The following is a 13,381-nucleotide window of genomic DNA, read 5'->3' on the forward strand; positions in this document are numbered from 1 at the left end:
ATAGAAAAAAGCCGGAAGTGGTGGTGAGGCTCAAGTGGTGGAGCTCTAGGCTTGAGAAAGACCAAGGACAGTGCTCAGGCCCTGAGCTCAAGCCCAGGACTGGCAAAAAAAAATTCCAAAGATTTATTTAGAGTGTATGAGAAAATATCGATTCGAGGTAAAGCATAAATAATGAGTTTACTTTTGGGGCGTAATAGTTTAAGAAGCGTATTATATACTTGGATGAAATTTTATATGCGCAACTGCGGCTCTGAAAGGAGTCGAGTACAGAAGATCAGAATAACAACTGAGATCTCGCGACCTTTGGAAGGTCGTCGGAAGTGATGTCAGACTTTAATGCCTATATAAGGGGGGCAGAGAACGTTGAAAGAGGGTTGGTGAGAAGGCAGGTTAGAGCTGCGTATAAGTTGGAGCGGAAGCATGAGTGGAAGGGGGAAAATGTCAAGAGATGATTGGGAGGGAGAAAAAGAAGAAAGGTATAGCAGATTCCGGAAGGAAAGAGAAGTCACGTACGAGTGGTACGTTTACAGGAACTTTGAATGAAAGGGCCAAATGTTGTTCGTTGCTTTCAGATAAGCGATGTTTGAGAGGTATTGCATACGGAGGGAAGTGAGCCTAGTTTTGATTATTCATTTCTTGATTATGAATCTCTGTGATTTGGGAGGGTAATCATTGTCTGAGGTTAATTTGGTAGCGATAAAATATTTGTCTTAGCAACTGAATGTGGAATGAAATATTTAGAAAATACTTCTCAAATCGTTTTTGTGAGGTAAACTAAGCTACAGCGTTTTTAAGGAAACTAAAGTATCCTTAAGTTCTTTTCTAAAATCAGTGAAGGGGAAAGATTTGTATAACTGGGAGGGTGATGGAGGTTATCTCAGAAAAGAGGGACTGGTTTGAGGGGGGTCGGGTTTATTCTTGAAAAGGGTAAAAATTAAATGGTGAATAATTTTAGACGTTGTGATCATATGCTAGGAGTTTAAGTGGGTATTATCTGAGGAGACTGTGGAACTCTAAACGGTTTCTCTCAGCGCTTTCGCGGAGCCTTAAGTACTTTCCTGAAGATTCTGTGCCTTTCCTGAAGCTCTAGCTCCATCTCCGTTAGTGGCTTAAGGGAATTTCGCCATTAGCTGTTAACGGGTGTTTTGGACCCCTCCCCCTCCTTTGGAGTAAGCAGTCTCCTGTGAGTAACTTTCAGCGCTGAGGACTACGTGGAGAAGAGGGCGGGGCGAGGAGTGCGGCATTTCAGCTTAGGCTCAGGGATGGATCGAGAAGTGGGTGGGATATGGGCGGGTCGTTTTATGAAGAGGGCGGGGCTAGGAGCCAGGGTTTTCCGCTTGGGCTTGAGGGGCAGGGTTAATAGAGGGGGCGGGGTAGAGGGCGTTTCAGTGGAGGGGGGGTGGAAGTTGATGAGACTGGGGAACGTGGAGCGAGGCATTTCAACTTCGGCTTCGGATCCTGGGCGAGGAGCTAGAGGGTCGGGGCCAAGTTTTTATACCCGTACAGGGCAGGAGGGGAGCCGAAATTTTTAAGTTTGGCTCTGGGAACTGTGCGAAGTACGGGGGAATGGGGCTAAGGAAGCGGGGCAGGGGCGTTTTACGTGAGGTGTAAGGAGATTGGGAAGGGAAGAGGCGGGCATCTCACTTTTGGTTCCCAGGATTGAGCAAGGAGCAGGAGGGGCGGGACGGAGGCGAGTGGGGAAGCTGGGCATTTCAGGGGGAGGGACGAGGGAGACCAGTTTCAGTTAGTGGGGGACCAGATGAGGAGCGAGTCTTCGTAGTTCTGACGACTGTGTAAACACTAGGGGGGGTGGGAAGGGGGACAAGTGCGGGGCGGGGAACTGTGTGTTTCACCCTGGGTTCCACGGCTGGGGTCGCAGTGGAGGTGGGCCTTTTCAACTAAGTATCGCGGGGCGGATATTAGAGCATTTCAGTTCGAATGTTGGCTGGTCGACTCAGGCGCTGGAGAGGCGGAGCCAGGAAGGAGCCTTACACCCGAGAAGGGTGGGATGGGGATCCCGGCTTTTCAACTTCAGCTTGGGGAACTGGAAAAAGAATTGGGGGAGGGGGAGGAGGCAGCCCTAGGCGTGAGGAAACCAGATGGCTGGGAACTGGGCGTTTCAGCCTGGGCTCTGGGGCGTGAGCGAGGAGTGGGAGGAGCGTGACCAGATCCTTTCACCAAAAGAGGGCGGGACTGGCACTCAGGCTTTTGAGCTTCCGCCTAGGGAGGGCAAGGCGTTTCAGCCTAAGGACACGGGGAAGGGTCTGGATTGGGAATAGGGTTATTAGTAGAGTCATGAAGTAGGAGATTTTATATAGTGTCCGTTTCCCAAAAGTCACAGTTGTTTTATACTACGTAAAAAAATAAAACACGAAGTGACACATCGGCCGGAACTGAGGGGAAATGTTACTTCCGGCTGGGAACTCAGCGTATTAATCCCTCTCGCTCCGAGCTACTTCCGGATAAGAATGGGCGGGGCCAATACGTGTGTTTGGCGGGTTTCGCTTTCTTGGTGAATATCTTGTCTTCACTCAGCCCGAAGAACGGGTCGAATAGGAGAGAAAGCAAGCACCCACGATTGAAAAAGTGTGATTCCGGACCGCCATCAGGAATGTCTGTGGTAAGTGTTTGGTTGGCGCCACGGTTGAGCTCCAGGACGCTAAACCTTGGGAACCCGGGAGGCGCGGCAAGCCGGGCTTGCTGTTAGTCACGTGAAAAAGCGGCGAATCAGGGTCTGTCCCGCCGGCCTCTGAGGCCGGCTCCATTTTGCTACACGCCCACCAGTTGCTGCTGTCCAGTTGTCCTCAACGCTAGAGAGCGTAAGTACCTGGAGCAAGGTCGGAGGTCGAGTTGGGTATCTGCATTTTAATGGCTTACAAGCTCCACTTTTCTCATGCTGGCAAAGTCAATTTCGATAACATCACAAAGAAATGAACAGTGGCCATTCATTGTGTTTAAGTCCTCTAATATCCTTGGCTCTCTGAACGGCTTTGGACGAGTGAACTTAATCTTGCATGCTTGCCCGAATTTTATCAGCTTGGCTTTTCCATTTTCTGTTTAGCGTTTTACTAACCTTACTCAATTTCAATTTATAGAATTTAACTTTGCTAAAGCGAAGCTACAGGAAGTCCATTGAAATTGCTTGTTAACTTGGTGGTTTTCATTTTTTCTTAAACTTTTGTGCTAATTCATAACCTCTAGATCCAAAAGGAGCACCCAGCATTTTAACCTTACCCACTGAAAATTCCATTCCACCGTATGATTTTTTTCATACCGCGTAGTTTTGAGGTCATTGTATTGTAAAATATTGAAAGATCTCTTTATTTAGATGCTAACGAAAATAATAAGATGATATGTGAAAAACATCAAGGAAGGAAGTGGTGCTGTGGATCAAGTGGTAGAGCACTAGCCTTGATCTGAAGAGCTCAGGGACAGCACCCTGGCCCAGAGTTCAAGTCCAAAGGGAAAGAAAATAAAAATCAAGGAAATAGACATGTGGCCTGAAAGCTCTCAGTTGAAGCTCCAAAACCGGCACAGAAAAATAAGTACTTTAATGAAAGACGTATTTCCTAAAGACATGCACGTAGAAATAGTAAAAAAAAAATTAACTTGGAAGCTTAGGAGCCCTGATATTACTTAACATGTCTTAACATATCCAAACTTACATGGAAGCATGTACTGTGCTGCGTATATAGAATATAGTGACACAAGTAAATTATTTTCTATCTTATCAATAGAATGGTAATACTCATTTCTGAAATTTTTCTCATAGGATTTTAAAACTTACGCGGATCAAGCATGTAGAGCTGCTGAGGAATTTGTCAGTATTTACTATGATACAATGGACAAAAGAAGAAGGGTAAGTTAATGTGATCTCTACTATTTCTCAAGTACAATTCATTTTTATTAAGACATTTAGCTTGTTGGCATATGTGATAACTATGGCCTTATGTTTTTAAACAAACTTGCTACATGGCACAGTGGCTTCTGCCTATAATCCTAGTTACTACAGAGGATCAGAGTTTGAGCCCATCTTTGGCAAGAAGTTTGTGAAACACATGTCAGCAAATAAAAAGCTAAGCTAACTGGTGTGTACCTGTCAGCAAAGCTTTGCCAGTAGGCAAAACTTTGCATTGTATTCCCTTTGACTATTACTTAAAACATCTTTACAAAGTGAAACAAAAAGGCTAGGAGTGGCTTAAGTGTCAGAGCAACTATATAGCAAACACAAGGCTCGGAGTCCAATCCCCACCAAAAAAGAAGGAAAAGCAACTTGCTTATAGGAGATTACTATGGTATTAAGGGGAGTTTTAGCTCTGAAATCTTGCTGTAGGTTTGCCTCTACTTACTTGTATAGACTTAGGTGAATTGTTAGCTTCTTTCAAACTTTTTTTTTTGCTAGTCCTGGGGCTTGAACTCAAGGCCTAGGTGCAATCACCTGAGCTTCTTTTCCTCAAGGATATATCACTCTAGCTCTGGAGCCATAGCTGTATTTATAGCTTTTTTGGTCATTTATTGGAAATAAGAATTTCATGGAACTGTGCACGGTGGCTCACACTTGTAATCCTAGCTATTCAGGAGGCAGAGATCTGAGGATTGAGGTTCAAAGCCAGCCCAGGCACTAAAGTCCTTATGACTCTTATCTCCAATTAACCACCAGAAAATAGGAAGTGGCCTCTGGTTCCAGGGGTAGGGCCATAGCCTTCATCTGAAGAGCTCAGCGACAGCACTCAGGCCCAGAATTCAAGCCCCATGATCCACAAAAACAAAACAAAAACCCCGAATCTCATGGACTTTTCTCACTGGGCTGGCTTTGAACCATGATCCTTAAATCTCAGCACCCAGTATAGCTATGGTTACAGCCACTGGAGATTGAACTCAAGCCCTGTGCACTCTGAGCTTTCTTGCTCATGTATAGTGCCTTACCACTTGAACTATAGATCTACTTCTGATTTTTTGGTTATAAGTGTCACACAGATGTTCCTACCCTGTAAGTCTTCAAACCGTGATCCTCAGACCTCAGTCTGCTGAGTATGTGGGATTACAAATGTGAGCCAACATTGCCTGGCTTGTTTTACTTATACTTTTTTGTGCTAGTCCTGGGGATTGAATTCAAGGCCTGGGTAATTTCCCAGAGCTAATTTGCTCAAGGTGAGAACTTACCCACTTGAGCTACAGCTCTACTTCTAGCTTTTTGATAGCTAATTGGCGATAAGAATCTTACAGACTTTTCTGTCCAAGCTGGTTTTGTATCTGAATTCTCACATCTCAGCCTGCAGAGTAGCACCCAGGAAGCTAAAATCCTGTTGGTTTTTTGGGGGGAAGTAGGAGGAGGGTAATGGGGCTTGAACTCATCCTGGGTGCTATCCCTGAGCTCTTCAGCTCAAGGCTACCACCCTACCCTTGAGCCACAGCCCCACTTCCCATTTTCTAGTAGTTAATTGGAGACAAGAGTCTCAAGTCCTTTTGTGCCCGTCCTGGCTTTGAACCTGGGTCCTCAGATCTCAGCCTCCTGAGTAGCTAGGATTACAGGCATGAGCCACCGTGCCTGGCTGTAACCTATTTTTTAAAGCAGAAGTTAAAATGCAACCAGTATTTGATGATGTAAGAGAATGGGCTAGAAGAGTATTGAATTTTATTATACTTCATTACTTTCAAAAGTGAAGTAACAACGTGTGTATTTCTGGCTGTACCTGTAGTCTTAGCTAACTTGGGCAGTTGATAATAGATGGACCAAGATGTGAGGCAAGCCCAGACAGAATAGTTCCTAAGACACTTTTTTTTCTTAGTTGAATTTTTTAAACTTTTTCGTTGTTACAAAGGTGTCATACAGAGCTAAGACCCTTTCTTAACCCATAGCTTGGTGCACTGGTGCACTCCTGTCATCCTAAGTTATATAGATTGGGAGGATCACAGTTCCAAGCCAGCACAGGCAAAAAATCTTCACTTGCCCCATAGAGGGAAAATAGACTGTGTGTTGCCTGTGACCCTAGCAATGGAAAGCCTGTAAGCAGATGAGTTGCCACTCAAGTCTGGAAAATGTAGCAAGACTCTATCCTAGAAACAAGAGAAAACAGGGCTAGTGTTACAGCTCTGGGATATGGCATCAGCCTAGCAAGCATGAAGACTTGGGTTTGAACACAATTCTACAAATAAATAAAACACTATCAAATAAAACACATTTTACTAGCAGTATCAAAGTATGCTTTGACCTGTTTTAATTTTATTTTTTATTGTTGGGGTAATGTATAGAGGAGTTGTAGTTACATTCGCCAATAGTAGGTGCATTACTTCTCACACATTGATACCCCTTCTCATATTTTTAAAGATAAATTTCAGAATAATGCAAATTAAAGTCTTCCTTAACTCTGTAGAGTGAATTGTTGAATTTTGCTTCCTTTGGATATTAGTTATATCACTTTTTTAAAGACGTTGCAAGTGCTCATAATTCTTTATAATGAAATTTGCTGATATTTAGAAATAAACAATTTCAGGAAGTGGTGCTGTAGCTCCAAGTGATAGAGTACTAGCCTTGAGTGCAAATCTCAGAGACAGCACCTAGCCTCTGAGTTCAAGCCCCATGACTGACAAAGAAAGAAGAAAAAAATAGAAACAAACAGTTTCATCCTAACAAATACAAACATCAAATGATTTACATATATGTACCCACTTGTCTTAAAACATAGTAGAGCTTAATTGGCAACCTGTCGGGGTCCTTCATCCCCAGTCCCTCTTGAGGAAGGATGGGGAAAAGTACACACCAACCAGTCCAAGTCGCGAGAGGAGAGGGCCCACTGTCCTCCCGCACTCAGCCTTGCTTCTCTGGAGCACGAACAGAAACGCCACGCAGCTTCATCAAGGCAGGAATCTCTCTCTCTCTAAAACTCCCCTCCTTATATTGGGTGCGGGAGCCTATCAGCACAACAGGTGGGCAGGATAAGGAGGTCCACTTGTTTACCCCTACTACAGGTCTCAGCAGAAAGTTATTAGAATGGCGTTACTGGCCCCCAAAAGCAACCTACTTCCTAAAAATTAGAACTTGTCTCTACTTAGAATTTGAGATCATTTTAATTTACTGTACAACAGAAGGCAAAACTTTAAAACCCTTTCTGGTTTTTTTTTTGGCCAGTTGTAGTGCTTGAACTCAGGGCCTGAGCACTGTCCTTGGACTTCTCTCAAGGCTAGAGCTCTACCAGTTGAGCCACAGCACTACTTCCAGCTCTTTTTGTATGTATGTGGTACCAAGGAATTGAACCCGGGTCTTCATGCATGCTAGGCAAGCACTCTACCACTAAGCCAAACTCTTGGCCCCTTTCTGTTTTGTATGCAAATTTATGTTTTAGCTAAAATGGAAATATGAAAAGGTATCAATTGCACTGTGTATAAAAGATCATATCTTTTGCCAGTCCTGGGGCTTGACCTCAGGGCCGGAGCACTGTCTTTGGGTTTTCTCAAGGCTAGAGGTCTACCACTTGATTCACAGCACCAATTCTGGCTTTTTCTATATATGTGGTACCAAGGAATCGAACCTGTGTCTTCGTCCATGGTAGGCAAGCACTCTATCACTAGGCCAAGTCCCTGGATCATGTCTTTTTAAGGCCAAGATTATTACAGATACTGTATTCACTTTTGGGGGTAAAGGAAGTAGTAATAGATATAGGACCTGGAAATATGTATATACCATTTTAACCTTTGGCTGACTTTCTAGAAAGTGCTTATCCAGAAAAAAAAATCTTTTAAAACTTGTATTTTTTCTTGTAGGCACTTATCCGACTGTATCTGGACAGGGCCACTTTAATTTGGAATGGAAATGTTGTTACCGGGCAGAGTGAGCTAAGACATTTCTTCGAAATGTTGCCATCTAGTCATTTCCAGGTTAATATGTTAGATTGTCAACCAGTTCATGGTAAGATTATGTTCTTTAAGATGCTTCATTTATTTTATTTTTTGTGATCAGTGAGTTTGACACCAAAAGCAGCAAGAAACTTTTAGTTGTAAAATTCATGTGTCCAAATGAACTCCTTTTGTTGCCTATCACTTCACAGAACCAGTAGTAAATTTTGGTGCAAGTGTGATTATGGTTTAATAAAAAAATGGTTTGAGTTAGATTTGATGGCTCACACTTGTAATCCTAACTAACTACTCAGTAGGCAAAGACTGGAAGGATTGCATTTGAAGCCAATGCAGTCCAAAAGTTAAAGAGACCCTATTAGAACAACTAAAAAGCTGGGCATGGTGGAGGCTATCTATCATCTCAGCTACAAAGGAAGCATAAATAAGAAGGTCATGGTCAAGACCACATAAATGTGACATAAATGACTAAAAGTGGAAAGAATGTAGCTAAAATGGTAGCACACCTGTCTAGCATATGCAAGACCCTAGGTTCAATCCCCAATTTTTATGCATATATGTATGTGTGTACTTTTGGTACCGGTCTTGGGCCTTAAACTCAGAGCCTGGGTTCTGTCCCTGAGCTTTTTTACTCAAGACTGGAGCTCTACTATTTGAGCCACATCTCCACTTCTGGCTTTTTGCTAGTGAATCTGAGATCAGAGTCTCACAGGCCTGTAAGGTTTATCATGACATTCACACAATGGGACCAAAGGAGGATATTCATAGCAGTGGAATACAAAGGCTCAGTAGCTATGTGTAATCATCATGTAAAACAATATTTTAAGACATAAACTCTAGCCAGGTGTGGTGGCTCATATCTGTAATCTTAGCTACTCAGGAGGGTGAGATCTAAGGATCAAGGTTCCAAGTATGCCCGGGCACAAAAGAACCTAAGACTCTTATCTCCAAGAACCCTCTAGAAAACCGGAAGTGGAGCTGAGGCTCAAGGGTAGCCTTGTGCTGAAAAGCTCAGGGACAGCGTCCAGGCTGAGTTTAAGCCCCATGACCCACAAAAAAAAGAAAGAAACTCCAAGAAATGAAAACAAGGGATGTTTTGTTGTTGCTGTTGTTTATGTTCTTTTCCTTTTCTGAATGTTTTATTTGTCTTTGGGAAAAGGTGGGACAAAAAGTGAACAAGTACTGTGGTGGTACTTACTAGACATTATGTGGAAAATGAATTGTACAACTGGTGGGTGAGGACAGGAAGGAGAACCTGGGAGAGAGCAAGGGAAGGGATGACATGGCTCAAAAAGAAATATACTCCCTATCTGCCTTCATACTGTAAGCCCTTTGTATATCACCTTTATAATACCAATAAAATAAATTTTTTAAAAAGTTTCATGGGCATTCATGCCAAACTGCCTTCGAACTGATCCACAGATCTGTTTCTTGTTTCCTGAGTAGCTAGGATTACTGGCACAGGCCTCATTCAATCCCTTGATTTTGAAAAAAAAAAAGATTGTATGAGACTAAATTTGATTTTTGTTAATTGAAAGGAGAGGAGAGCATCTCCAGAAAAAAAATTGTACCATATCACTATTAATGTTTTATAGTATCTCAAACTGGTTAGAATTTCACAGGAATTTTCCCTGCTATGTGAAGGATTCATTTTGGGGATGGAAGAAATTGGTTCAGAATTCAGTAAAATTACAAAATTTAACTCTAGGTGTAGTCCTGAGTGCCTAAAGTCAATTTTCAGTGTTATTTTTTTTTCCTTTTTAGTTCTGGAAAGATAGCTTAAACAAAAGATGCCAGGAGAGAGTGAAAGAAGGGTGATAAGGTCAAAAAAGAAATACACTCATGACCTGACTTACATACCTTATAACCACTCTGTATGTTATCTTTATAATAACAAAGCAATTTTAAAAATAACATGTAAAACATGCAAAATGTGGAAAAACTGTTAGAAATTAATGAAATAATAGATGTGTAAGTTATTTTGAAACTTTAGAATACCCCCAGGCTTTTTTTTGCCAGTCCTGGTGCTTGAACTCAGAGCCTGGGCACTGTCCTTAGACACTTTTTGCTCAAGGCTAGTACCCTGACACTTGAGCCACAGTGCTGCTTCCAGCTTTTTCTGTGTATATGATACCAAGGAATCGAAACCATGGTTGCGTGTATGCTAGGTGAGCACTCGACCTCTAGGCCAAACTCCCTCCCCCACCCTCAAGCTTTTTGAATGGAAAATAATGTTGATATTTTCGAAAGGAGTAGTTTTCTAGCTTTGGGTGTATATGTTCAAGGTAAAGAATGTTTGTGAATTTCTTGTGTTAGATCAAAGGCAGTACAGCCTAAAATATGCTTATTTAGAAATATAAACTGATCCTCTTTCATTGCTTTTTCTATGGATAAAGAGCATGCTTCACAGTGCCACTCTACAGTTCTTGTTGTGACCAGTGGAACCGTGAAGTTTGATGGGAACAAACAACACTACTTTAACCAGAATTTCCTGCTGACAGCTCAGACCACTTCTAATAATAACACTGTGTGGAAGATTGCCAGTGATTGCTTCCGTTTTCAAGATTGGTCTAATAGTCGTTAGAGTTCAAGTTCATGCTTTATTGAGTCCATTCATTCAAGTAACAGAAGTTTGTATCCAAAATAATACATTTTATTAAAAAATCTTACTTGTAAAAGCACTAGGAATATGTTCTTTAACTAAATTTCTTTAATATTTTTGTATTTTTAGCAGCACTTTTTGATGCAGCTGCCAGTTTGCATTGTTGCCCTCCAGAGCTTTAATGCTAGTTTTTTACATGCCTTATATGCACATTCCACTAATGACATCCTTACAGGTAGTATTAAACATGATCTTGGTACTAACATATTCACTGTGAATCCAGCCTATTTCAAAAATGGAATCTTTTTGTAATAGAATATCAGCACAACATAGATCTCTGGGGAAAAAGTGGAATTTTTTGTTACTATCTTAATTTGACAGGGAAATATATACTTATTTTCAGTTAACACTGGTAAGAGAGTTAATATATAATATACTTTTTTTAAAGATCAAGTCAGTATAGGTTTGTATAAGAACTGACATATTTGAGTTGCATGTAGATCTATTTGGTAGTCTTTTCATATTTTCTTGTGTTGACTAGAGATGTGCAAAATGTTAGTAGTTGATACCTTGAATATTTGGTATATTTAGTGACTTAAAAGCAAAATTTCTTAAATCCACTTTTCTTGGCAGCTTCAAGTCTACAAATTTAGGTAAATGAGTGATAGTAGGAATAATAGCTTTAATGAGAGAATGGGTAATGGCAAATATAGAAATCCAAGGTTGAAGCCAAAAGTAAGGGATTGCAGGGGGTTGACCAAATGGTACAGTTTTGTAATTTGTTTCCTACCTCCTAAAATGTTAGCCTATTTTTAGAACTTAAATTGTTATTACCTTGCCAAGTAGTCATGAATGTCATTTTTGCCCCAACATGTTGTCACCAACATATGTCAATTTATTCCACGATGTGTAGGGATAAATATCAGCAATAAACCTAACCGTATGACAGGGCATAATAGGAAAGTTGGAAACAAAGCCATTCCTCTTTGACACCATACACTTCTAAGTCTTCCATGTGAACTTTAGGCCAAAATACTCTATTACCCACCCATGAAGAGAGTGAATGTCCCCAGGTTTTGTACTCTCAACTATATTATATATCATTTAAATTTAAAATTATTTGTTCTTCCATGTGACATTGGGCAAATAGATACATTTTGAAAAATATTCCTGTTGTGTGGCTACTGTTTGCTAAAGGTAAAAAACAGTAGATTTTCATGTAAACTTTAAAAAAACAATTTTATCATTATATGTCAACTTCTGAAAAGAAATGGAAAAAATCTTAACTAGTGTTTGGTTAAACTGTAAAAGCCTTTATATTTTATTAATGTTTTATACCAACTAATTTTAAAATCAGTAATACTGTTTTGTTCCAAACTACACCAATTCTGATATACTATTAAAATTGTTTTTAAATAAAAGAAGGGGGTGGACCTGACAAAGTACACCTTGTCACACTGAAAGTTGTGCAGATATTGTACTCAAATTTTTATTCAAAAATGTATTGTTTTGTGTTTTTAAAGCCACATTTTAGCAACAACAATCAAAATGCCTATATACTGTCCTTTTCCTTGTGGAGAACAGTCAAAAGCTGCATATAAAGAACTGATGTGCATCCTTGTAAATTAACTTTCTCCAAACTCTGTATAACTTGTAAATTACTGTATTTTTGACATGTTCATATATTTTTATAACTTAAAAATAAATTTTACTGTTGTTTCTCATGTGTTCTAGGGTGTTTTGGTTTTTAAGAGTTCAAAAGATATTTGATTTATTAAAATGTAAGTGTTTTTCTACTTAAACCATCATATGAAGATGTTGAAAACAATAGTGGACAACTTAGACTTTATTCTCACTGTAACCTACCCTATTTTTTCTTTTTCCTCCCAAGTATTCTTATTGCTAAGAATAAGTTGTTTGATGTACCAGCGCCAGTTTTGGTGAGTAGTTGAAAATCTTAGCCTTGAGAAACTAGGCAATATGCATGCTATATTCTGTAAGAAGTAAAGCCCAGTGAGGTTCAAGGGTAAGGACAATATTGGGGGGAAAGGTAAAATAAAATCCAAAAAGATACTTAGCTTTGTCATTCTCAAGTCAGTGAAACAAAACCAGAAAAAGAATGAGTGGAGTATACTACCTCATGCCTAGTTCCCAATAGCGCTTTTCCCCCATTCCTTACATTTCAAACTCAGCTCAGACAGACCTCTGCCACTACTGCATCTCACTTGTCAATGGCAATTCCGCCAACTTCTTTCAGAGGAACTCTAGTGACCACAATGGGATTTGATCCCATTGTGGAGTTCTGTACAATGGCTAAAGTCTAACTTAGTTTTCTCGGTAGCTAGGATTACAGGCGAGAGTCACTGGTGGCAGGATCAGTTCCACCTGATCTAGTTTCAGCCAGAGCAACCACATCATTTTGCTGTACTCATGGCACATGTGCTGTACTCATGCCTCCCTGACTCAAGCCATCCTGCCAGCACCCTTAAAGAGGTAGAACACAGCCGGGCACAGTGGTTCACGCTTGTAATACTAGCTACTCAGGAGGCTGAGATCTGAAGATCACGGTTCAAAGCCAGCCTGGGTCCTAAAGTCCATGAGACTCTTTTCTGCAATTAACCTCTAGAAAATGGGAAGTGGGGCTGTGGCTCAAGGACCCAGACAGCACCCAGACCCAGAGTTCAAGCCCTATGACCCCCCCCCCCAAAAAATGAGGTACCTAGCTGATAAGGGCAATCAGGGACCTCTGGTCTGTATAAGAAAATGTGATCAAGTACTTTTTCAAAGTGGTCCTTCCCATTTCTCTTCCATAGTGAACAGAAAGCCACAGTGTTTTTAAACAGAGCCAGAGAAAGGCAAACACCTTAACCTCTGGTGTTTTAGTCCTGTAAAGGAGCTGAAGGGGAGTGAGGAAATTTAGTGATGAAA

At 41.0% G+C, this 13,381-nt stretch overlaps 1 protein-coding gene across 1 annotated transcript; it reads left to right on the forward strand.

Moving 5' to 3' along the window:
* Positions 1-390: 390 nt before the first annotated feature.
* Positions 391-12,177, forward strand: Nxt2 (nuclear transport factor 2 like export factor 2). Its single transcript, XM_090326307.1, has 5 exons — positions 391-518; positions 2,536-2,620; positions 3,773-3,859; positions 7,762-7,906; positions 10,248-12,177. The coding sequence occupies exons 1-5, from the start codon at positions 421-423 to the stop codon at positions 10,433-10,435; spliced, it is 603 nt and encodes a 200-aa protein (XP_090182433.1). The 5' UTR covers positions 391-420; the 3' UTR covers positions 10,436-12,177.
* Positions 12,178-13,381: the final 1,204 nt, after the last annotated feature.

The sequence above is a fragment of the Megascapheus bottae genome, chromosome X, assembly GCF_031878675.1.
Source record: "Megascapheus bottae isolate mThoBot1 chromosome X, mThoBot2.hap1, whole genome shotgun sequence".
NCBI classification, from domain to species: domain Eukaryota; kingdom Metazoa; phylum Chordata; class Mammalia; order Rodentia; family Geomyidae; genus Megascapheus; species Megascapheus bottae.

Excerpts from the sequence above, each read along its gene's own strand:
- Nxt2 (XM_090326307.1), top strand. The coding sequence starts at position 421 with ATGAGTGGAAGGGGGAAAATGTCAAGAGATGATTGGGAGGGAGAAAAA. Across the intron at positions 2,621-3,772 it reads CGCCATCAGGAATGTCTGTG|GATTTTAAAACTTACGCGGA; the intron begins GTAAGTGTTTGG and ends TTTTTCTCATAG. Across the intron at positions 7,907-10,247 it reads AGATTGTCAACCAGTTCATG|AGCATGCTTCACAGTGCCAC; the intron begins GTAAGATTATGT and ends CTATGGATAAAG.